Source organism: Carcharhinus amblyrhynchos, chromosome 17 (genome assembly GCF_965287045.1).
Source record: "Carcharhinus amblyrhynchos chromosome 17, sCarAmb.v2.hapA, whole genome shotgun sequence".
Classification (NCBI taxonomy): Eukaryota; Metazoa; Chordata; class Chondrichthyes; order Carcharhiniformes; family Carcharhinidae; genus Carcharhinus; species Carcharhinus amblyrhynchos.
The window spans coordinates 2322402-2348632 of NC_137340.1; the positions used below are offsets into that span (position 1 = coordinate 2322402).

General features: G+C 45.9%; 1 protein-coding gene across 6 annotated transcripts; it reads right to left on the bottom strand.

Annotated features, from left to right (window-relative positions):
* Positions 1-350: 350 nt before the first annotated feature.
* LOC145354289 (arylamine N-acetyltransferase, pineal gland isozyme NAT-10-like) lies at positions 351-25323 on the bottom strand. 6 transcript variants are annotated; one of them, XM_080205397.1, is made up of 4 exons: positions 24580-24667; positions 21182-21257; positions 20667-20821; positions 351-1834 (listed from the first exon to the last, which is right to left on the bottom strand). In XM_080205397.1, exon 4 carries the CDS (start codon positions 1827-1829, stop codon positions 954-956), a length of 876 nt encoding a protein of 291 aa, XP_080061523.1. In that variant the 5' UTR covers positions 1830-1834; positions 20667-20821; positions 21182-21257; positions 24580-24667; the 3' UTR covers positions 351-953. The 6 variants fall into 6 exon arrangements, 5 of the variants coding, with proteins under 5 accessions (XP_080061523.1, XP_080061524.1, XP_080061522.1 ...); XM_080205398.1 differs by lacking the exons at positions 21182-21257; positions 24580-24667 and adding an exon at positions 25301-25323; XM_080205396.1 differs by lacking the exon at positions 24580-24667 and having other exon boundaries at positions 21167-21857.
* Positions 25324-26231: the final 908 nt, after the last annotated feature.

The window sequence follows — 26231 nt, forward strand, 5'->3', positions numbered from 1 at the left end:
CCCATCAGCACTACTCTACCTCCTCAACCTATCTAAGGGTCTGGCCCACCTACACTGCTTTGCCTCCTCAATTTCACATGGTAACCACCTGCACAGTTTTGGCACCACTAGCCCATCAGCATGGCTCTATTTTCTAACCTTGCACCTCTTGTCTTATGTTCTCCTTTCAGATTCTTTAGTTACACAACTGGACCATCCTCTGGCAGACTTGCTGCACTAACTATGGGTTATAAATAAAATATACTCACCCTATTTGCAGAACCATTCCAAGAATATATTATGAATATCCGGCTGACTACGCCAATTTGTTGGGGTAGACCTCTTCCAAATAATCATGCGAGAGCCACAGACAAGTTATAATAGTTTATTCATGATTCAGGCATGGAGGGAACTATCCCAGAGAAACTTTGGAGGATCACCCTCCTGTCATACAACTCTAACAAAGCTCTAATACAGTGATCATACAGGCAGCATTGTAATATAGCTCTCAGCTCTAAGTCACAGATACAGTCTGCTTGCACAATTATTCAATATACAGAACATTGTTTTAAAATTCTGAAAGGTTTATTACTAATTCTTCACTCAGAAGTTTGTCTGAAATCTAGCTAGAAGACTGTTCTTCAAATAATAGTTAAACAAGTTCAGCTGATGTCAGGAACTTGAGGTATAAGCATTTGATTAACATATGATTTTATTTTACTGCAGGGGTGATAAATCTATCCCCTCCTTTTTACTAAATCATTCATTCACCTTACATTCTGTAACCCAATAAGATGATTGATGTGTGATCTAATAAAATGATTTTTCTTTGCTGAAATATTATTGAACTGTTCCTAGTAAAATTACTGTTCTACTTTTTGAGGGAGTTAGTGATCTATCCTTTACAGATGATTTATTCCTAATCCCAGCAAAGGCATTAATTTTCAAAAGTGAAATCTGATGTTTAATAGGTGTTAATCGATCAGAAAATGAGTTAAGTTATACAGGGGGGTAACCTTCTTGCCCAATGTCAAGTTGAATGTCTCCTTGATCACAGACTGTACCTCTGTATCAGTCAGTGTTCTCGTGATTCTCATGTCTATTCCATCTTTACCCTTAAAGATCTCTTCACTGTAGTTTGTACCCTTTAAAATTTTAAATCCATTCACAGTCTGAAAGCAGGCAAAGGAAACATTTCTAAAAATGGAGTCAGGGGATGTTTGCAAGTAGTTAATTTTGTCCTCAAAATCTTCCAGAGTACAAGGTTTCTGGATAAAGCAGAAGACTTTTTGCTCGGCAAGTTGATGTATTGCAGATGGATTTGCATTGCTTTGATCTTCAACGTAAAGCTTTCTTTCAAGTTTATCGAGGTACCAGATATTGTTATCTTCAGTGAGGCGATATGTGCCAGGAGGCTGGGTCTGCTCCTTGCCCGACACCAGCTCGAGGGGTTGTCGCATTTGATAGGACGTTAAAAAGCCCACGTCAGCGACATAATTCTTGGTATCCATGGTCACCCAAAGGACTCCATGCGATGGGTAAGTTTCATACTTATCCTTTGCTGCATTGTACAATCTTGCTGCCACAATCTTCACATTGTATCCAATTTCCTTTAATACCCAATGGAACAACCCATTATGTTCCATACAGCAACCACCTCGATTCTTCCTGACTAATTTATCAAAGATGATTTCCACGTTGAGAACTATTGTTTCTCCACAGTGGATACCCAGATTTTCATAGGGAATTGATGTGATGTGCTTTTCCAGCAACTTGCTCAGTGTCTCCAGGTCGGGTTTGTTGTAAGGCCCTGAATAGCCGATTCGTGTAAAATATTCGGAAAGGTTCATTTTCTCTGTGTTAAAGATAATAAATTGTAAAGAGAAACATTAAAACATCCTAAATGCACCCAGTGGAAACTTAATAATTGATTTGCTGTTCATTTTATGGAATATATTTCCCCACTCTTCATCTTTCTCAGGAACACCCAGCCCAAACTGTGCCTTTGTTGGGCTTTGAGAAATCAAGTGTAGCTATCAGGCATTGAGAACAGGGCTGAGCCTGGGATTAGCTCACTGGCCACACTACACGCTGCCAAGGTCCATGAAATCACTCTTTGTGGCCAACCTTCAACCTGCTCCTTCCCCCATGCCCTTGTTGCTCTCATGGTCTTAATCATTGAATATCATCGGCAGCCTCTTCTGTTGCTCAGTAATGCCTGAGAGATCAGCCTGGACTTGTTCTTTCTCTATACTAGGAATGAAAAGTTATAAATGGCTGAGCCTTTGATTAATAGATGAAATTATCCACACATCCCACACACCTAGTGATACAAGTCCGTGGAATTCTTCACATTTCGATACCTGGTTTCATCACTGATGGATTAAGCCTCTGTTCTTTGCTGGCTTTCTGACAGTGGTCTCAATTATCAGTGAAGAGGTATTACATGATTTGAGCGAGTCTCCAAATGGTTTCCAGATCAGCGAGATTTCCCATTTCCAATGTGTGTCATTCCACCCCCACTTCCCGACCGCTGTCAGTGACTTAATGAAAACAACCCTGACCTCGGCAATCTCTCACTGCTGCAGTCTCCAAGCCCTGGCAACTTTCTTTAAATCTCCTCTGCATTTTCTCCAGATCAATTATGTTCTTCTGGTAATAAGGTGAGCAGAACTGTACACGATACTCCAGCTGTAGCCTAACCAGTGTTTTATACAGTTCCATTATTATATCGTTACTTTTGTATTCAATACCTCACCCAAAATAGGAGAGCGATGCTAATGCTTCCTTAACCACCTTGTCCACCAGTGCTGTCACCTTCAAGGACCTGTGGTCATGCACTCCAAGATTTCCCTCATTCTTAAACCCATTGTAGCTGCTTTCAGCCGCACTCTGTGCCTGTGCACAGGCATCATCAACCATGTTCTCAGTGGGTAGCCAGTGTCACCAAGGAGCCAGCCCCGTGGACTCTGAAACATGCCAGGGATCTGAAAGCTCCTCAGGATGTATGAGGTGCGCACACTCCCAGGGAATGCCTCAGCCTCTGGAGAACCAGGCGCCTCCACCAACATCTCTTTTGTAAACGAGCCAAAAAAGAATCATAGGCAGTTCCACAGGCTCCATCTCTCTCTCAAACAAAATGCTGCAAATGTAAAGAGAGAGACTTGATGATTAACATTTGTCTCCTCGGGTGCACTGTTTGCCCAGTCACTACTGGGAGCTGGAGCTTGACAGTCAGCCTCCACATTGACAATTAGTCCTCCAGTCTATCCCTCAGTGGGCAAATCTCCACACCAACCCTGACCCACACAAACTGGCCAGTGGCCAGGCTACTCTACTGCGCTGAGCTGTAATCTAAGGAGCAGACATTGTCCATAGCTTCACTCCAAGGCTTTGCGCACAACCTCATCAGTACAGGCTCCTGTCAAAGTGCCCCTCAGCACATATCTGATGAGTCTCTGTGCTCTCCTCACATAGTTTGCCATTGCTAACTGTCTAAGGGGATGTACGTGCTTGCCGAGTCAGCCAGAGGTGCAGGGAGACCACAGCAGTCACTGAATCTGGGTGTCAGCACAACAAGGGTAAACTGCTGGGTGACCAACAGTGACAATCAACACATATTAGTGCTGATTTTTGTCAGCAGAGTTGGGTGAGCAGTCAGGGATGTTAATTGAATTGCAGCTGAAGGAGCAACTATGATTGAATGTTCATTACTGACATTGTGCCACCTATAGACACCCACCCACACCAACAGTATTTGAGTGGATCTGTCAGTCGCTGATGACTGGCTACTCACCCATCGCTCTGGCCCAGGCCAGGGCCCTACAAGAAGGCTGTGTCAGATGAGCAGAAGGCAGCCTCAGGAACATAAGGCTGTCTTCCCCCTTCTGGCCCTGGTCCATCCCCCCTCCTGTGGCCCTGAGTCTTCAACCCTGTAAGTTTGCTTTGTTTTATGCCATTCTCTCCTTGCTACTCGCTCTCCCAATGTTCCTGTGACACTCTCTGGTGCCCACTCTTCCGATGTTCCTGAGACATTCCCCAGAACTCACTGTCCCAATATTCCCTAGATATTTCCTGGTGCCCGTGGGGCCAATCCTGATATTCCCAAGATATTTTCCGATACCTGCTTTCTCAATATTCCTGAGACATTCCCCAGTACGCGCTCTCCCGATATATTCCCCGGGACTCGCTCTTCTAATATTCTTGAGACATTCCCTGGTGCCCGCGGGGCCAATCCCCATGTTCCCCTCACACATTCCCCGGTAATCATGGGATCTATCCCAATAGTCCCAAGGCATTCCCCGATACTCACTTTCCTGATATTCCCAAGACATTCCCCAGTGCTCTCTTGGGCCTCTGGCAAGATTTCCTGCTCCTATCGTTGGACCTTAAACAGGACCTCGGTCCTCCTTTGCTAAATTCTATACTGCTCCCAACACTCAGGTCTGATGTTCTTCTTGGCCAATTTGTATGCTTCTTGCTTGGATCTATTTTGTATCTCTAATTTCCCTTGTAAGTCATGGTTTGGCCACCTTTCCAGTTTTACTTTTGTGCCAGAAAGAAATGAGCAATTGTTGCCATTCACTAATGCACTCCTTGAATGTTTGCCATGGCCTATCCACTGTCATCCCTTTAAGTAGCCTTTCCCAATCTATCATAGCCAACTCACACCTCATTGTAGTCTCCTTCATTAACATTCAAGACCCTAGTCTCAGAATCAACGACAGCACTCTCCATCTTGATAAAAAAATTCTATCATATTATGCTCACTCATTCTCAAGGGATCTTGCACAACTGGTTTGCCAATTATTCAACGGCCTGATTTCTAGTTGGTTTTTCAATGTATTGGTCCAGAATACCTTCTGTATGCACTCCAGGAATTCTTCCCCCATGGAATTGTGACTAATTTGATTTGCCCAATCTACAGGCAGATTAAAATCCCTGATAATTACAGATTATCATCTGAATCTCTCATTTCCTATTCAATGCCATCCCTGACATTACCACTACAGTTTGGGGGTCTGTATACAACCCCCTGTAACGTCTATATCCTTGGAGTTTCTTAGTTCTAGCCATATAGATTTCACATTGTCTGAGCTAATATCCTTCCTCACTATGGTGTTAATTTTCTCTTTCACCTACAGTGCAATTCCATCACCTTTACTTTTTGTCTGTTCTTCCTAAATATTGAATACCCCTGGATGTTCAATTTGTGCGATTAATTCATCCATTTTATTGCGAATGCTCCACACGTTAAGGTACAAAGCTTTTAGGCTTGTCTTTTGAACATTACAGTTTCCTTTCCCATTGTCTGTTAGTGAGGCCCCATTTGAATTATAGCCCTTAGTTTATCTACCTATCACTTTTTTTATTACCCTTTCTATCATTGCTTTTTGTCCTTGATTCCCCCTCCTCTGATACCTTGCATAGATTCCCATCCCCCTGCCATTTTAGTTTAAATCCTCCCCAGCCATTCCAGCAAATACTTCCCCCAAGGACATCAGTCCCTGTACTGCCCAGGTGTAACATGTCCAGCTTGTACAGATTCCACCTTCTTCAAGATTAGTCATGGCACGAATCAATTCCAGCCTCCCAGACTACCTGGATCTACTACAGTTTGCCTACTGCTGCAACAGGTTCACAGCAGATGCCGTTTCCCTGGCCCTGCACTCAACCCTGGAACACCTAGATAATAAGGACACTGATGTCAGACTCCTATTTATTGTCTACAGCTCAGCCTTCAACACCATTATTCCCAAAAAACTCATCTCCAAACTCCGTGGTCTGGGCCTCGGCACCTCCCTCTGAGACTGGATCCTGAACTTCCTAACTCACAGACTACAATCAGTAAGGATTATCAAGAACACCTCCTCCACGATCATCCTCAACACCGGTGTCCCACAAGGCTGAGCTCTCAGCCCCCTACTATACTCCTTATACACCTATGACTGTGTGGCCAAATTCCCCTCCAATTCGATTTTCAAGTTTGCTGACAACACCACTGCAGTGGGTCAGATCTCAAACAATGGCAAGACAGAGTACAGGAATGAGATAGAGAATCTGGTGAACTGCTGTGGCAACAATAATCACTCTCTCAATGTCAACAAAACAAAGGAAATTGCCATTGACTTCAGGAAGCGTAAAGGAGAATGTGCCCCGTCTACATCAATGGGGACAAAGTAGAAAGGGTCGAGAGCTTCAAGTTTTTAGGTGTTCAGATCATCAACAACCTGTCCTGGTCCCCCCCATGCCGACACTATAGTTAAGAAAGCCCACCAACGCCTCTACTTTCTCAGAAGAGTAGGGAAATTTGGCATGTCAGCTATAACTCTTACCAACTTTTACAGATGTACCATAGAAAGCGTTCTTTCTGATTGTATTACAGCTTGGTATGGGCTCCTGCTTTGCCCAGGACTGCAAGGAAATACAAAAGGTATATAAAGGAATGTAACCCAATCCATCACGCAAACCAGCCTCCCGTCCATTGACTGTGTCTACACTTCCTGCTGCCTCGGCAAAACAGCCAGCATAATTAAGGACCCCACACACTCCCACCTTCTTCCTTCAGAAAAAAGATACAAAAGTCTGAGGTCACGTACCAACTGACTCAAAAACAGCTTCTTCCCTGCTGCTGTCAGACTTTTGAATGGACCTACCTTACATTAAGTTGATCTTTCTCTATACCCTAGCTATGACAGTAATGCTACATTTTGCACTCTCTCATTTCCTTATCTATGAACAGTATGTTTTGTCTGTACAGCGCGCAAGAAACAATACTTTTCACTGTTAATACATATGACAATAATAAATCAAATCAAAATCAGAACTGGTCCCAATGCCTCAGGAATTTGAAACTCTCCCCTTCACACTATCTCTTCAGCCACATATTCATCCAATATACCCTACCATTTCCACTTTGACTAGCGTGTGACACTGACAGTATTCCTGAGATTACTGCTTTTGAGGTCTGACTTCTCAACTTTCTTCCTAATACCGTATATACTGCTTTTAGGACCTCATCCCTTTTCTAACCTATGTTATTGGTATCAATGTGTATCACAGCCACTGGCTGTTCACCCTCCCCCTTCAGAATGCCTATATCCTCTCCAAGGCATCCTTGACTTCAGCACCAGCGAGGCAACATATCATCCTGGATCTCGTTTGCAGCCACAGAAACGCCTATTTATTTCCCTTACAATTTAATCCCCTATCACTATTGCATTCTCACACTTGTAACCTTCCCCTCTGCAACAGAACCAACCGTAGTGCAACAGATTTAGCTGTTGCTGTTTACCCGAGGGTCATTCTCCTCAACAATATCCAAAGTGGTATATTTGTTTTTCAGGGGAATAGCCAGAGGGAATTCCTTTGCTGCCTGCCTCACCCTCTTGCACTGCCTGGTGTTCATCCACTTCTTTCTGCCTGGGGAATCTTAGCCTGCAGTGTGACTCCCTCTCTATACGTGCTATCCATGATACTCACTGTGTCACGGATGCGCCACAGTGTCCCCAACTGCTGCTGCAGCTCGAAAACCCAGCTTCCAGGAGCTGTAGCTGGAGACACTTCCTGTACTCCTGCTGGCCCCAGGCACTGGAAACGTTTCCAACTTCCCACATGGAGCATGGGAAGCACAACACGGCTTAGAGCTCTTCTGCCACGACCCACCCTTTAAATTAAACCTTTGGAAGATGCTTGATATCTGATTATATCCAATTCTCCAGGGTCCTTCTTTCCTGGTTCTCATTCATACTGAACATACCTTTAACAAACTGTGAACCACAAAAATGTCATCTGAAAATATAAGTGATGAAAGTATTAAATACTTAACCAATCTTGTCTGCTACTTACCAATCCGCCTTCTCCCTGTGTCCTCTACTTCTGCAGCAGAACAAGACCACTCTCTAAAGATTCAAAATGTTAGAAAATGAAAAGAAAAGTGAAAAGCATCTCTTTCCTCTCTGCACTGAATTCCCACTGCGCTCTAAATTACCGATACGCACACTCACTCAGGCTGTGTCTCACTCTGGAGGGAAGTTCGCTCCCACTGGCCACACACAAAGCTAACTGTAAGTCCACTTTTATGCCCTGTTATGCTGAAAGCAATGGGTGCTATTCGGATTGGCGGTTGGTGACTAGAGGAGTGCCGCAGGGATCGGTGCTGGGGCCTCAGCTATTTACCATTTACATAGATGATCTGGAGGAGGGAGCTGAGTGTATGGTGACGAAATTTGCTGATGACACGAAGATGAGTGGAAAAGCAGATTGTGCGGAGGGTGTGGAAAGTCTGCAGAGGGATCTGGATAGGCTGAGCGAGTGGGCGAGGACCTGTCAGATGGAGTATAATGTTAGCAAGTGTGAGGTTATCCACTTTGGCAGAAATAATAGTAGGAGGGATTACTATTTAAAGGGCGAAAAGCTGCAGCATGCTACGGTGCAGAGGGACCTGGGGGTCCTTGTGCATGAGTCGCAAAAACCCAGTCTGCAGGTGCAGCAGGTGATCAAGAAGGCAAATGGGATGTTGGCCTTTATAGCGAGGGGGAGGTCTTGCTGCAACTGTACGGGGTACTGGTGAGGCCACAGCTGGAGTACTATGTGCAGTTTTGGTCGCCGCACTTGTGCAAGGATATTTTGGCCTTGGAGGGAGCGCAGAGGAGGTTCACTAGGCTGATACCGGAGATGAGGGGGTTGGACTATGAAGAGAGACTAAATAGACTGGGTCTGTACTTGTTGGAGTTTAGAAGGATGAGGGGGGATCTTATAGAGACATATAAGATAATGAAAGGGATGGATAGGGTAGAGGTAGAGAGATTCTTCCCGCTTAGAAAGGATAGTAGGACTAGAGGGCACAGCCTCAAGATAAGGGGGGGCGGCATTTTAGATCGGAGTTGGGGAGGAACTTCTTCACTCAAAGGGTGGCGAATCTCTGGAATTCTCTGCCTGTTGAAGTGGTGGAGGCTACCTCGCTAAATATATTTAAGTCACGGGCAGATAGGTTTCTGATAGACAAGGGAATTAAGGGTAATGGGGAGAAAGCAGGAAAGTGGAACTGGTCCACTTCAGATCAGCCATGATCTTATTGAATGGCGGGGCAGGCTCGAAGGGCTAGATGGCCTACTCCTGCTCCTATTTCTTATGTTCTTATGTTCTTTTCTTAAATAGACCTGAGGTGAGTGAATATGACTCAGACACCAGTTAAACTTCATAAGTATCCATACAAATTGAGGCTCTAATCAGGCATGAGGTGATTGCTAGTTTACTGCTACTCAGCTAGCTGGGTCAGCTCCATATTTACTGCAGTACTAAACGTACATTCTTCATGCACAATGGTGTGGGGGGGGGGGGTGTTGTGGATCTAGGTGTGAGAAGGATTGTGACCTGGGTATGAGGGGGGGGGGGGTTGTGGGTGTGAGTGTTGGGGGGGGGGGATTGTGGGTCTGGGTGTTGGGGGCGGGATTTGTGGGTCTGGGTGTGGGGGGGGGGATTGTGGGTCTGAGTGTTGGGGGGGAGATTGTGGGTCTGAGTGTTGGGGGGAATTGTGGGTCTGTGTGTGGGGTGGGGGTTGTGGGTCTGGGTGCGGTGGGTTGTGGGTCTGGATGCGGGGGGGGTTGTTGTGGATCTGGGTGCGGGGGGTGGGATTGTGGGTCTGTGTGTGGGGTGGGGGTTGTGGGTCTGGATGCGGGGGGGCGGTGTTGTGGGTCTGGGTGTGGGGGGTGGGATTGTGGGTCTGTGTGTGAGGGAGAGATAGTGGATCTAGGCGTGAGAAGGATTGTGGCCTGGGTATGGGGGGGGGTTGTGGGTGTGAGTGTGGGGGGGGATTGTGGGTCTGGGTGTGGGGGGGTTGTTGTGGGACTGGGTGTGAGGGTGGGGGTTGTGGGTCTGTGTGTGGGGGGTGGATTGTGGATCTGGGTGTGAGGGTGGGGGTTGTGGGTCTGGGTGTGGGGGGGGTTGTGGGTCTGGGTGTTTTGGGGGGGGGATTGTGGGTGTGAGTGTGGGGGGGGATTGCGGGTCTGGGTGTGGGGGGGGTGTTGTGGGTCTGGGTGTGGGAGGGACTGTGGGTGTGAGTGTGGGAGGGGATTGTGGGTGTGAGTGTGGGTGGGGGTTGTGTATGTGAGTGTGGGTGGGGGTTGTGGGTGCGAGTGTGTGTGGGGGTTGTGGGTGTGAGTGTGGGTGGGGGTTGTGTATGTGAGTGTGGGTGGGGGTTGTGGGTGCGAGTGTGGGTGGGGGTTGTGGGTGTGAGTGCGGGTGCGGGTTGTGGGTGTGAGTGTGGGTTGTGTGTGTGTGCGTGGGTGCGGGTTGTGTGTGTGTGCGTGGGTGGGGGTTGTGGATGTGAGTGTGGGTGGGGGTTAGAACATAAGAACATAAGAAATAGGAGCAGGAGTAGGCCATCTAGCCCTTCGAGCCTGCCCCGCCATTCAATAAGATCATGGCTGATCTGTCGCTGCTCAGTTCCACATTCCCGCCCTCTCCCCATAACCCTTAATCCCCTCTCTTATCAAAAACCCATCAACCCGCGTCTTAAATATATTTAGCGAGGCAGCCTCCACCACTTCAACGGGCAGAGAATTCCAGATATTCACCACCCTTTGAGTGAAGAAGTTCCTTGGGTGTGAGTGTGGGTGGGGGTTGTGAGTGTGGGTGGGGGTTGTGACTGTGAGTGTGGGTGGGGGTTGTGGGTGTGAGTGTGGGTGGGGGTTGTGGGTGTGAGTGTGGGTGGGGGTTGTGACTGTGAGTGTGGGTGGGGGTTGTGGGTGTGTGTGTGGGTGGGGGTTGTGGGTGTGTGTGTGGGTGGGGGTTGTGGCTGTGTGTGTGGGTGGGGGTTGTGGGTGTGAGTGTGGTGTGACCCACTGGATCAGAAACTGCTGAACCACTCACTTGTAATTCTCCAGCCTTGCTCCACTCTAACGCTTTCTGCACCAGGTACGATACAGACAGACAGTCGCAACTGTGATCTGTTAAATGCAGCTGTGGCAATGATCAGATTTTGATCAGTTTGAAAAGATGGATGATTATTCCACAAAAAAATTCATCAAATTTAACTGGTATATAACAGATTGTAAAATTCTATTTGTCGATCACTAATTCAGTGTTTGCTTTCAAATTGGATTGAGATAAAGTATTCAACACGGATAGGCTCCTGGTCTTGAATGGAGTGGATTCTCAGAAAGAGATACATTTTTAGAACAGATATCTGAAACTTTAAATCCATTTATGGGAAAATATTCATTTCCAGCCATTTTCCTGCACCAACACAGCACGGTAGCACAGTGGGTTAGCTCCAGGGACCTGCGTTCGATTCCTGGCTCGGGTCACTGTCTGTGTGGAGTTTGCACATTCTCCTCGTGTCTGCGTGGGTTTCCTCCGGTTTCCTCCCACAGTCCAAAGATGTGCGGGTTAGTTTGATTGGCCATGCCGTAAAATTGCCCCTTAGTGTCCTGAGATGCGTAGGTTAGAGGGATTAATGGGTAAAATATGTAGGGATATGGGGGTGGGATTGTGTTTGGTGCAGACTTGATGAGCCAAAGGACCTCTTTCTGCACTGTAGGGTTTCTATAAATATAAATACCATTCAGCAGGAACACAAAAGATTGAGGATTTGATGTCAACAGCATTTTGAGACCATCAGATATCAGACACAAGCATCAATGTGAAAGAAGAACCCCAAACAGCAGTGATGAGGAGAGAGATTGTTTTGGTAACTCTAACAGATGACAGGATCTGGTTAACCCTGGCAGGAGAGTGAACCCCAGGGATAATGGAGTAATGATAAACCGGTGTTCCGGATGTGACTGGAAATATCATGATGTAAAGAATTGCTGTGAAGGGAATTAGAGGGTTTGTGAAATGTCACATGAGCAGGAAGGCTCAGTGAGGGAAGGTGACACTTTACCTTTAGTCTGGCGGTGGGTGTTCCAGTGGCAGGGTGGAGCTTCATTAGACAACGGATGTTCATCCACAGAATGTGGAGTGATTGGTTAAAGTGATCTGGATTCTCGAATAGTAAAGGCTGAAGTAAACTTCAGGAATATCAAAGTTCTACTTACCTCAGGTTCCGGAATGATAACAAGTTAAAATCACAAAAGATAGTGCAAGGTCCCCTTAGTAATGTGATTTTTGAAAGCAATCACACAGTAAATGATGAGGTGGAGGACAGCAGAGATTAGGTCAGATCCATTGATCATTTGGCTCTGTCTATCACTTGCTGCTTATTTTTTGACACACAAGTCTTCCTGTGTCATAGCTTCACCAGGTTGACAATTCATTTTTAGGTATGCCTGGTGCTGCTCCTGGCACGCCCTCCTGCATTCTTTATTGAACCAGGGTTGCTTCCCTGGCTTGGTGGGAATGGTAAAGCGGATATGATGGGCCATGAGGTTACAGATTGTGGGGGAGTACAATTGTGCTGCTGCTGATGGCCCACAGTGCATTCAGTTTGAGAGTGAGCAACATGGATCAGAAATAACGGTGCTAAACTTAAATCAGGGTCATTACAAAGGAATGAGGGCAGAGTTAGTTGGAGTGGATTGGGAAAGAAATTTAGCAGAAAAGACAGCTAATCAGCAATGGTAAATGTTTATGAAAATAGTTCCATGACTCACAACAAAGATATATTCCAGTTCAGTAAGCCTGTTAACAAGGTCCCTCATGGCAGACTGGTGCGGAAAAGGAAATTGCTAGGGATCAGAGGTGAGTTGGCAAGGTAGACAGAACTAGCTCGGTCAAAGAAGACAGAGGGTAGCAGTGGAAGGGTGTGTTTCTGAATGGAGGGTGTGACCAGTAGTGTTCCTCAGGGATCAGTGCTAGAACTTTTGCTGTTTGTAATATACATAAATGATGTGGAGGAAAATGTAAGTTTGCAGACGACACAAAGGTTGATGGATTTGCGGATAGCGATGAGGACCCTCAGAGGATACAGCAGGATATAGACAGGTTAGAGGCTTGGGTGGAGAGATGGCAGGTGGAGTTTAATCCGGACAAATGTGACCTAATGCATTTTGGAAGGTCTAATACATATGGGAAATATACAGTAAATGGCAAAACTCTAAAGAACCAGAGATCTTGGTGTACAGGTACAGAGGTCACTGGAAGTGGTAATGCAGGTGGAGAAAGTAGTCAAGAAGGCATACGGCATGCTTGCCTTCATTGGCTGGGGCACTGAGTTTAAAAATTGGCAAGTCATGTTGCAGCTTTATAGAATCTTGGTTCGGCCGCACTTGGAATACAGTTTTCAATTCTAGTCACCACACAACCAGAAGGATGTGGAGACTTTGGAGAGGGTACAGAAAATATTTACCAGGATGTTGCCTGGTATGGAGGGCATTAGCTATGAGGAGAGGTTGGAGAAACTTGGTTTGTTCTCACTGGAATGACAGAGGTTAAGGGGTGATCTGATAGGAAGTCTACAAGATTATGAGGGGCAAGGACAGAGTGGATAGTCAGAAACTTTTTCCCAGGAAGAGTCAATTACAAGGGGGCAGAGGTTTAAGGTGTGAGGGGCAAGGTTTAACCGAGATATACGAGGCAGATTTTTTACAGAGAGGAGTGGGTGCCTGGAACTCGTTGCCGGGGGAGGTAGTGGAAGCAGATAGGATAGTGAGTTTTAAAGGGCACCTGGACAATACATGAATAGGATAAGAATAGAGGGATATGGTCCCCAGAAGGGTAGGGAGTTTTAGTTCACTTGGGCAGCATAGTTGGTGTAGGCTTGGAGGGCCGAAGGGCCTGTTCCTGTGCTGTAATTTTCTTTGTTCTTTGAGAAAGAAGGTTTTGGAAGGGGATAAATTGACTATGGTTAGTCAAGGAAGTTAAGGACAATTATAAACTGAAAGAAAAAACATATCAGGCAGAAATTTATGACCTCATTGTGCCCGTTTTGCAGCTGGAAAGTGTTGTAAAATCGAGCGAGATTCGACTAGCTAGAATAGTGCCTATTTTTGTGCCCATTCCCATTTTACAAAAAAATCATTTGGCATGATCAGGAGTCCACCCAACACAGACAAAACATCAGTTTCGATTCTTTTGCATTCATCACAATGTCATTAGGGAGTTTCGTTCTAAATCATCCCAGCTTACCTGCCTTAACCACCTCGATGACTGCAGCCGAATCGGTCTAGAAAACACCTCATGCATAAAAATCAGTTCCAGGTGCAGTGAGGGTGAGCGAGGAGGTAAGTCTCTGTTTTCAAATTGTTCCGCGCTGCTCAGAAGGGGGTTGTTTCGTGGCGGCCAAGTTGTGTTTTAGGTCGGGGGGGGGGGGGGGGGGGGGGTGCCTGTGAGTGAGTGGGGGGGTGGGGGGCTGTCGTTGCTCATGGGATCCAGCCTCTGACTCTCAGCATGGACCCGGCTCAAAGCGCTGACCTCTGGTCTTAGCGCTGACTCTGGGCAGGCAGCAACAAGCACTGTTGCAGGTGGGGAATGGGCTGAAAACTTCCTGAATTGGCAGTGCTGCAGCCTCAGGACTTGTCAGGCTGCACTGTCTGTGCCGACTATTGCATGGGTTCTGTGTGTGTGTTTCTGAGTTGGGGGGGAGGAATGGGGAGGCTGTGTTGCCATGCTCTGTGAGGGCCACGGGGAGTGTGTTTTGCTGTGGGTCTGCGGGCAGTATGGGGAGTGTGTGTTGCTGGGGGGTCTATGGGGGAGGCGGGGAGTGTGTGTTGCTGGGGGTCTGCGGGGAGGGGGAGCTATGAGGAGTGTGTTGCTGGCCTGAGGGTGAGCAGAAATCTTTAACATCTCCATCTATCTCTCCCCTTCCCCAAAGACCACCACCCCCACCACTGCTTCAGATTGATGAGAAGACTTTTGCAACACAACCCACTGATGTTTTGGTTGCTGCTGGAGCTGAGGAGGGGGAGCAGGAGGATGAATTGTGGGCAGAGGAAGGCCCAGACCTTATCACTCGCAGCAATAGAAGGAGATGGCCACTGGAGGCAGGACATGGCGGCACTCGTACCGTGTGGAGGGGAGGGAAGAGTGGGGGGTTGGTGGGGGGGGGAATGGTGTGGGACGGGGGTGGGGGGGGCAGGAGAAAGAGGAAGCAGAGACTTGGCAGTTCCACTCTTGAGGTGGTCTTTGAGCAACCGTCGGACATTGCGTGCTGCCGACAGCTCAGAAAGGAGACAGTGTGACAGCTGTACTATTAGTTGCAGGACCTGGCACCTTGAGGCACAGGGAGTGGCACCCACTCCCGATGGCTGTGAAGCTGATGGTCCTTCCAGACTGCCAGTGGAGACCTTTGTGGCATTTCCCAACAATCCACAAGTGTGTGAAGAGGGTCACAGCTGCCCCGTATGCTCGGGCTGGCCAGTATTTTAAATTTGACCTGGATCAGGGCCAACGGGAAGCCTGGGCTGCAGGGTTCACAGCCATCGCAGGGATGCCAAATGTACAGGGGGCTACAGACCGCACTCAGCTCACCCTCAGGTCCCCGGTTCAGAATCCAGGAAGTTTCATGAACAGATTCTTCCATTCAATCAATGTGCAATTGTTGTGTGACCACACGATGGAATCATGCACGTCTGCGCCAGACACCCCATCAGTGTGCATGGCAGCTTCATATTGTGGAGTTCTGATGTCCCGAAGGTCTTTGAAGAGTAGCCCAGGATGCAGGGATGGCTCGCGGGGGACATGGGGTACCCACTTCGGACTGGCTGATAGCAGGGATCAGCATTCGAGGGAGGGCCTGATCACCACACACTTTGGTCACTAGCAGCCTGTGTTGCTGCACATGGGATCCATCCCCCACCAGCACCAGCGCCACTGCCACCATCACCAGCACCCCCCAACCCCCCGGTCCTACTATCTCCTGCAACATTGTCACACTAGGTGGGCCTGGTTACACTGTGCGACCAAGTTTCTGTGGCAGGCAGGAGGGTGACGATGACTCACTATGCACCATGATGGTGATGCCCTGCTGCAAAGTAATCTGACTCCTATCTGAGCTCCACATGCACGCTGGCACCTGGGCCCACCTCTAGGTGATGTGTGAGGCAGCACTAAACCCTCATACAGGGCAGGTGGGGTGTGGGGGAAGGGGACGGAATCTCTCGTGGGCTCTGAGGATGCAATAACGCATGCTCTAAGTTGCTGCTAATGATGCCTCCCGCTGTAGCTGGTGAATGATATGAGTGTCTTGATTTTTTTCAGTAGGAAAGCTACGGTGTGAAGAAAGAGAGTTGCTTAGCAACTAGAAGGGCTCTGTCAGAAGAGCAGAAACTTTCTGCATTCTTTCATTTTCAAGCTAGCCATTGGAAAATGAAGCAATAAACAACTCACTCAGTTCTGCTGGGGGGAGCTTAAGAAAAAAACCCCAGCTCTTTTAGCTTTACTGTAGGAAAAACCCTACAACGGACTAATGGTTCAGATAGCCAGTGCCAAAGATCTAAAGAGCAACTAGTTAAGAAGCTTGAGAAATTGGGGAAAGTTTTTGGAAGGTGTAGAGTTAAGGAAACAAAGAAGAAATTCAGGAACAGAACAGGGTTCTGATCAGGGACAACTGGCAAAGCTGAGGAGAGATCAGTTGGTGAGCATACAGGAGAAAGGTTTTCTGAAAATGATTTTAAAGTTTGAAATATCTTAGTGTCGTCTATAAATAAATTATAAAGGACTGATTGTGGACAAGTCCCCAGGGCCGGATGGAATGCATCCAAGGGTTCTGAAAGAAATGGCGGAGGTGATAGTGGATGCCTTGGTGGTTATTTTCCAAACGTCGCTGGATTCCGGGGAAGTGCCGGAAGATTGGAAAGCGGCTAATGTTATGCCGTTGTTTAAGAAGGGTGCCAGGCAAAAGGCAGAGAATTATAGGCCGGTTAGTTTAACGTCTGTTGTAGGTAAAATGTTAGAATCCGTCATCAAGGAGGAAATCGCGAGGCATCTTGAGGGGAATTGCTTGATAGAGCAGACGCAGCACGGTTTCGTTAAGGGGAAGTCGTGTCTGACAAACTTATTGGAGTTCTATGAGGATGTGTCTAGGGCGGTGGATAGAGGAGAGCCGGTGGATGTGGACTTTCTTGATTTTCAGAAGGCGTTTGACAAGGTACCTCACAAGAGGTTATTGCAGAAGGTAAGGGGGCATGGAGTTGGGGGTAGGGTGTTAGCGTGGATAGAGGATTGGTTGTCAAATAGGAGGCAGACAGTGGGGGTTAATGGGTGCTATTCGGATTGGCGGTTGCTGAGTAGTGGAGTGCCCCAGGGGTCGGTGCTGGGGCCTCAGCTATTTACCATTTATATAGATGATCTGGAGGAGGGAACCGAGTGTATGGTGTCGAAATTTGCTGATGACACCAAGATTGATGGAACGGCAAATTGCGCGGAGGGTGTGGAGAGTCTGCAGAAGGATCTAGATAGGCTGGGCGAATGGGCCAGGAAATGGCAAATGGAATTTAATGTTGGCAAGTGCAAGGTGGTCCAGTTTGGTAGGAAGAATGGTAGGAAGGACTATTACTTACGTGGCGAAAAACTGCAGCAGGCGACAGTGCAGAGGGACCTCGGGGTCCTTGTGCATGAGTCGCAAAAACCCAGCCTGCAGGTGCAGCAGGTGGTCAGGAAGGCGAATGGGATGCTGGCCTTCATAGCGAGGGGGATTGAATATAAAAGTAGGGAGGTCTTGCTGCAGCTGTATAGGGCATTGGTGAGGCCGCAGCTGGAGTACTGTGTGCAGTTTTGGTCGTCGCACTTACGCAAGGATATTTTGGCCTTGGAGGGAGTGCAGAGGAGGTTTACTAGGCTGATGCCGGAGTTGAGGAGGTTGAGCTATGAGGAGAGGCTGAATAAACTAGGCTTGTACTCGTTAGAGTTTAGAAGAATGAGGGGAGATCTCATTGAGACGTATAAGATGATGAATGGGATGGATAGGATAGAGGTGGAGAGACTCTTCCTGCTCAGAAAGGACAGTAGGACTAGGGGGCACAGCCTCAAGATAAAGGGGGTGCGGTTTAGAATGGAGTTGAGGAGGAACTTCTTCACTCAAAGGGTGGTGAATCTCTGGAATTCTCTGCCCGTTGAAGTGGTGGACGCTACCTCGCTAAATATTTTTAAGATGCGGGTTGATGGGTTTTTGATAAGCGAGGGGATTAAGGGTTATGGGGAGAGGGCGGGAATGTGGAACTGAGCCACGACAGATCAGCCATGATCTTATTGAATGGCGGGGCAGGCTCGAAGGGCTAGATGGCCTACTCCTGCTCCTATTTCTTATGTTATTATGTTCTTATTAAGTGGCTATCAGAATTGGTGTAACCTGAAAATCCTGGCATGGACTTATTGCTAAAATTGGAGTGGAAGCTCTGGTCAAAAAGGATCCTATGGAAAACGAGACCTGGATTTCAGAACACAGATTGCGAAGTGAATATATTGCTATGAGAAAGGAATTTAAAGTATTTTGGGAGTGGAGTTTAGAAACTCTCATATGGTTAGCATCTGAGCGATTCTGAGGAGAAATCCACAAACACTAACTTTGTGTTAATAAGGATCATTGTAGCTTCAAATCCACTTCGTCATCTTTTTATTCTTAAAACCTGTGCGTATTGGTTAGAGGAGTAAAGGAGTTATTATATTATAATCCATTTTTCATGTTTAATAAATGTTTTTTTCTTGTTTTTAAAACTAATTAGCGGTCCTGTGACTCTGATCTTTAATGTTTGATTAAAAAAAAGTAAAAGGTCCGGGCTGGAATTCTCTAATCGTGACTGGGATTCTCTGTTCCCACTGCTCGGAATAGAGATTTGGCTGAGTGCCAAGTTCCCACTGGTAGTTGTGGCAAGGTGGATGAGATCAGAGAATTTCAGCTATGAAAGTCCAGTTAGAATATCAACCGAGATAGTAACACTACTTAGACCACACCTAGAAAACTGTGAATAGTTTTCCTTATCTAAGGAGGATAGCATTGGAGGCGCCCCAGAGAAGGTTCACTCGGTTGTTCCCGGATATGGAGGGATTTTCTTATGAGGAGAGGTTGAGTAGGTTGAGCCTCTCCTCATTGGAGTTTAGAAGAATGAGAGCTGATCTTATTGAGACAGACAGGATTCTCAAAGGGCTTGACAAAGTAGTTGCTGAGAGAATGTTTCCCCTTGTGGGGAAGTCTAGGCAGAGGGTGTAATCTCAGAGTAAATGTTGCCTATTTAAGACAAAGATGAAGAGGAATTTTGTCTCTCTGGAGGCCTGTGACCAGCAGTGTGCCTCAGGGATCAGTGCTGGGTCCACTGTTATTTGTCATTTATATTAATGATTTGGATGAGAATATAGGAGGCATGGTTATTTAGTTTGCTGCTGATGCTAAAATTGGTGGTATAGTGGACAGTGAAGAAAGTTATCTCCAATTGCAACGGGATCTTGATCAATTGGGCCAGTGGGCTGATGAATGGCAGATGGAGTTTGATTTACACAAATGTGAGGTGATGCATTTTGATAGATTGAACCAGGGCAGGACTTACTCAGTTAACGGTAGGGCGTTGGGGAGAGTTACAGAACAAAGAGATCTTGGGGTACATGTTCATAGCTCCTTGAAAGTGGAGTCACAGGTGGACAGAGTGGTGATGAAGGCACTCAGCATGCTTGGTTTCATCGGTCAGAAGATTGAATACAGGAGTTGGAATGTCTTGTTGAAGTTGTACAAGATATTGGTAAGGCCATGTTTGGAATACTGTGTGCAATTCTGGTCATCCTATTATAGAAAGGATATTATTAAACTAGAAAGAGACTTGATGGATTGAGTTATAAGGAGAGGCTGGATAGACTGGGACTTTTTTCTGTGGAGTGTAGGAGGCTGAGGGGTGATCTTTTGAAGTCGATAAAATAATGAGGGGCACAGATCAGCTAGAGAGTCAATATCTTTTCCCAAAGGTAGGGGAGTCTAAAATTAGAGGGCATTGTTTAAGGTGAGAGGGGAGAGTTACTAAAGTGTCCAGAGGGACAATTTTTTCACACAGAATGTCTGGTGAATGTCTGGAACAAGCTGCCAGAGGTAGTAGTAGAGGTGGGTACAATTTTGTCTTTTAAAAAGCATTTAGATAATTACACGGGTATGATGGGCATTGGGGGATATGGGCCAAATGCGAGCAATTGGGATTAGCTTTGGGGTTTTAAAAAAGAAAGGGCGGCATGGAGAAGTTGGGCCAAAGTGCCTGTTTCCATGCTGTAAACCTCTATACTCTAAGTTCATGTCTGAGAGAAACAGGTTTTTAATCAGCAAGGGAATCGAGGGATTAAGGCAGGAGTTGAGGATCATTTCAGATCAGTCATGATCTCATTGAAAGGTGAGCAGAATTGATGGGCCAAATGTCCGCTCCTACATCTTAGCCCAGCCTGTCACACAAACTAGCCTCCCATCCATTGACTACGTCTACACTTCCCATTGCCTCGGAAAAGCGCCCAGCGTAATTAAGGACCCCACGCGCCCTGGACATACTCTCTTCCACTTTCTTCCATCAGGAAAAAGATACAAAAGCCTGAGATCACGTACCAACCGACTGAAGAACAGCTTCTTCCCTGCTGCCATCAGACTTTTGAATGGACCTATCATATATTAAGCTGATCTTTCTCTACACGCTAGCTATGACACTACATTCTGCACCCTCTCCTTTCCTTCTCCCCTGTGTACTCTATGAACGATATGCTTTGTGTAGCATGCAAGAAACATTACTTTTTACTGTATCCCAATGCAAGTGACAATAATAAATCAAATCAAATCTCATACTTACGTTACTTAACTGCAATTCAACAATCCGGTGAGCCTCAAACTCTCTTGTTCCAAACTCCGGGGAAGGATCTGGATGGAGTGATAGTTCTCTGACTGGACTTTCACTTTTCTGGAATCTGAATCTGACAGGAAGCTGTCACTCTTTTCCCTCTATGCCTTGTTGATAAGAGAAAGAAATTGCACAGGTCGGTGACTGTGCTGGCAGTGAACCCAACTCAGAATGTGATGTAAGAGTTGTTCGACTGTGGGGGAGGCTAAGTGTTGATTTCAATCGATAATCGTTTCATTTGTTTGTTTTAAGGGGAAGGTGCGGCTAAACCAGCAGCACTTTACAAATAATTACATCACAATCAGAATTTCACATGGTGTGGATATTACCAATATATTACAGCTTACATTACATATAATTATATAGAAAATACATCACATAAACTGACCTGCACACCCACTGCTGAATGCCCGTATTTGTATTCCAGATCAGTCCCTTCCCACCTTAATTACCTCTCCCCACCAGACCTTGTATTTCCTGTTCCTTTCTCCAGCACGTGTGTTTTGAGAAGGTTCGATTCACCACGTCCAATTTTGGGCAAACCTGGAAATGAAAGGTATCAGTGAAACCTGCCTGAACTGGTTTACCTTAAAACAGAACTCCAGTGTTAGTGCTCACAATTTTACTGATTTTCTACTAGGACGTTAACATTTTGAACTGTTTTTTTCCCTTACAACTCATTCTGAGGAACTAGATCTAGCAGCCTGTTCTTTAGCTCATTAGATTGGAAACATACAGATGACAAAACAGTTTGCTGAACACACAGGATAGGGCGCTTAAACTGTTGAGTGTTGAACAGTACAAGAGAAGGAAGAAGCACCATGTTGGATATGAACAGAATAAGGACAACAAGAAATGCAAACAGTGCAGGAACTTTCTGACGGTTCCTGTTGGCAGTGTCTTCCTAGCCCCCTTCCCCCGACCCCTCCTACACCATGGGGTCCCAGCAGCAGGAGGTGCAAACAACTGGAACCTCTGTTGATAGTGGCGGGACCAAAAAGTCCTGACAGCATAGTGAATGTGTGGGGTTATGGGGATAGGGCAAGAGAGAGGGACTGGGTAAGACACTCTGTCAGAGAGTAGGTGTAGACTCACAGTCGCAACTGGAATACTGAATACTGTGTGCAGTTTTGGTCGCCGCATTTGCAGAAGGATATATTGGCCTTGGAGGGAGTGCAGAGGGGGTTCACAACGCTGATACTGGAGATGAGGAGGCTAACCTATGAAGAGAGATTGAATAGACTGTGTCTGTACTCATTGGAGTTTAGAAGGCTGAGGCGGGATCTTATAGAGATGTACAAGATAATGAAGGGGATGGATAGGGTAGAGGTAGACAGATCCTTCCCGTTTAGAAAGGATAGCAGAACTGGAGGGCACAGCCTCAAAATAAGAGGGGGGGGGGCAGTTTAGAACAGAGTTGAGGAGGAACTTCTTCACTCAAAGGGTGGTGAATCTCTGGAATTCTCTGCCTGTTGAAGTGGTGGAGGCTACCTTGCTGAATATATTTAAGTCACGGGTAGATAGGTTTCTGATAGACAGGGGAATTAAGGGTTATGGGGAGAAAGCGGGAAAGTGGAATGAATCCACTTCAGATCAGCCATGATTTTATTGAATGGCGGGGCAGGCTCGAAGGGCTAGATGGCCGACTCCTGCTTCTATTTCTTATGTTCTTATGTTCTTCTCACAGGTCAACTGCCTTCCTTCTGCACTGTAGGAATTGTATGATTCTATCTATGTGTTGGGCTTACTGGCCTCTATTTTCCTGCTTTCTGAATAAATTTTCCATTCCACAGGGGTGCCTTCCAGGAGCTAAGGAATCCTATGTCAGCCTGTTGGATGCAGGTCATCAGGTCCTTATAACTTGTCAGCCTTTAGGTCTAATAGCTTTCTTTATACATTTTCCCTGGTGATGGTGATTGTTTAATGATTTTCAGGTATTTTTGGAAAGTTTCCTGAGTGTTATACAGTGAAACAGTGACAAGGAATGGATTTTCCAAGTCAGGATGACTCAGGATTCCTTTGAAAATGGTGGCTAAACTCTCATTCTAATATTCTCAACCCCATTTCCAGGGTTGCTGATTTTCACTACATCTTTTAAGGGTGCTGGTTGGTGTTTTGATGGATTTCTGGGCTTTCATTATATATTCTTGGTTGAGAACCCATGCATCCATCATTAAATATCTGAGTCCCAGAGGAAAAATTGCTCTTTGATCTCTACTATCAATTGTACAAGTTGTTTTACACGAGGATAAGAGGTTTATAGTGCTTACAGTTTCGGATATTGAATCCTTAAAGGGTTTGAATGAATAACACTTTCATTACCCTGTAGTAAATTGATGTTTTATTGCATTGTATGAAGTTAGGAGTAAATGCCCATTTCTTTTTGAAGTTTTTTTTATGCATCCTACTGTCACTGAAGGGGTTATTGGTTTTCTACAGGTCAATAAGTATGGAAGTGCGGCATCTTGGCATAGGGAACATGAGGGATGATGCAGGATGTATAGATGGGCATAGTTTGGCATAGAACAAATGAGGGACAGTGGAGAAACACAGCACACGAAGGGGTCATATATCCTTTAGACTCAGCTCAGTAAACCCAGCCCCTCTTTCTGTCATCAGTGATTCAATTCTGTAGCGTTCCTTAAAGACCCCATTACATGGTCTCTTGTGAGATCACCAAATGAATTTTATAGTTCCCATCTGCTGGACCTCCACCCGGTTGAGTGACCACTAGTTTATGTCTTCCTCGGTGAATGTTAAGGAAGTTTAATGAGTACAGGGAGGCAAATAAAAAATCGGGGAATGGTTCCAAATCTCAAATCTTCAGAATCAGACCTAACCTCATCTATCAGATCTCTGGGGAGATTTTCCCGTCGGTTTCCAGCGCGGTCCCGACCAGCTCACCGGCAATGGGAGACGCACGTGCATCAGGAACACACGTGCAAATCAGCACACGCACACATCTCCTATTCTGACCCACCAATTCCGAATGGGAGAATCACCCCCCAAAGATCCATCCTGCTTTGGGCAGAATGGGTTAATTCATTTGAACATATTTCACAATTCAATACCTTAAAATTTTGTAATTCCCAATTCCTGCAAAAATAAATACATCTTCAGCTATTAGTAGACAAGAGTCTCGATTAGTTTGAAAAGGGTTGGAGTAGAAGTTCTCAAATGGACATCATTACAACAGCACTCTTTTAATTTAATCTAACAAATCTAAATATTGAATCTAAATATTTCCTATTTAATAATCTCTCCTCTTAACCTCTTTTGCTGAGTACCTAATTTTGGAATTTTCCTTTTCGTTGTGCCAATTGTGCAGGAATAAGTCTTTGGACCTGACAAGAACTTTTAATCCAAGATCAATCCAATTAAAACTATCTCATTCTCATGTGTGAATTTGTATCCGAGTTTAAATTCCCACATGTTTATCAAACTATCCTGGAATCATGATTCTGGCCAGTAAACATGGCTCCAGATTTATAACTTTTGAAAAGAACGCTTTATTACTTCCCCTCTTTTTTAGCTGTTTGACTGAAATTACCTAAACCATGCTCGCAAAAACACAATATCAGAGAAAACATTAAAGCTCGAAAGATTCAAGTCATAATTATTATCCACACACAGTCAAATACGCTTTACACACACTTTAAAACAACAATAACCGAAATTAATCCTGTAAGCATTCTTATGATTCTGTTTTTAACTTCCAAATTCCTGTAATTAAAGAGTCAAGATGAGGTTAATTCCTCAAAAAGATAAACATTAACAAATACAGCCCAAAACAATGATAAAACAAATCTCAGAACAAGCGAAACACATTGGTTCTCACAACTCGTAAATTTCAAACAATTAATACGCAGCATTCTTTCTCTCAGCTATCACTTTTTAAAATGGCAGAGTATTACAAGCTCACAACCCCTTGATTAAAATTGGGTGTCATGGTGGCACACTGGTTTAGTACTGCCGCCTCACAGTGCGAGGGACCTGGGTTCAATTCCGGCCTCGGGTCACTGTCTGTGTGGAATTTGCACATTTTCCCTGTGTTTGCATGGGTTTCTCCTGGGTGCACAGGTTTCTTCCCACAGCCCAAAGATGGACAGGTTAGGTTGGTTGGCCGTGCTAAATTGACCCTAGTGTAAGGGGGATTGGTGAGGTAAATATGTGGGGTTACAGGGATATGGACTGGGTGGGATTGTGGGTGGTGCAGACTTGATGGGCCAAAAGGCCTCCTTCTGCACTGTGATTCAAAAATAAGAAACAAGCTCCTTTATTATGACAACCTTTCTTTTGTTTCATTTAAGCCAATTTCCCATACCTGATTTTATAACCATCACCTTGGCTGGATTTCTCTGACCTCGCCAGCAGCTGGGATTCTCCGGCCCCGGTGCAGCGAATGGAGATTTAGCTGAGCACCAAATTCTCTGTTCTTGTTGGCAGCAGTACGAGACTGGAGAATTTCGGCCCTATATACCTTGTTGATTCAAAATCTCAAAAGTATTCTCACTCAAACGCACTGCCACCAGCAAAATCTTTGTTCTTTAGCTGGGGGTGATGTGACAATGCGATAAAATACTCACACTTTTTCCAAACTCCAGCCTTTTTTAAAAATGTTCATATTTAACTAGATCCTACAAAATCCACAATTATTAACTAACATAGACACGAGTTTCTGCAGAAGGATCTAGATAGGCTGGGCGAATGGGCCAGGAAATGGCAGATGGAATTTAATGTTGGCAAGTGCGAGGTGGTCCACTTTGGTAGGAATAATGGTAGGAAGGATTATTACTTACGTGGAGAAAAACTGCAGCAGGCGACGGTGCAGAGGGACCTCGGGGTCCTTGTGCATGAGTCGCAAAAACCCAGCTTGCAGGTGCAGCAGGTGGTCAGGAAGGCAAATGGGATGCTGGCCTTCATAGCGAGGGGGATTGAATATAAAAGTGGGGAGGTCTTGCTGCGGCTGTATAGGGCATTGGTGAGGCCGCAGCTGGAGTACTGTGTGCAGTTTTGGGCGCCGTACTTACGCAAGGATATTTTGGCCTTGGAGGGAGTGCAGAGGAGGTTTACTAGGCTGATGCCGGAGTTGAGGGGGTTGAGCTATGAGGAGAGGCTGAATAAACTAGGCTTGTACTCGTTAGAGTTTAGAAGAATGAGGGGAGATCTCATTGAGACGTATAAGATGATGAATGGGATGGATAGGATAGAGGTGGAGAGACTCTTCCCGCTCAGAAAGGACAGTAGGACTAGGGGGCACAGCCTCAAGATAAAGGGGGGGCGGTTTAGAACGGAGTTGAGGAGGAACTTCTTCACTCAAAGGGTGGTGAATCTCTGGAATTCTCTGCCCGTTGAAGTGGTGGAGGCTGTCTCGCTAAATATTTTTAAGACGCGGGTTGATGGGTTTTTGATAAGAGAGGGGATTAAGGGTTATGGGGAGAGGGCGGGAATGTGGAACTGAGCCAAGACAGATCAGCCATGATCTTATTGAATGGCGGGGCGGGCTCGAAGGGCTAG

Coding starts and splice junctions, on each gene's coding strand:
- LOC145354289 (XM_080205398.1), bottom strand. CDS start 1,829: ATGAACCTTTCCGAATATTTTACACGAATCGGCTATTCAGGGCCTTAC.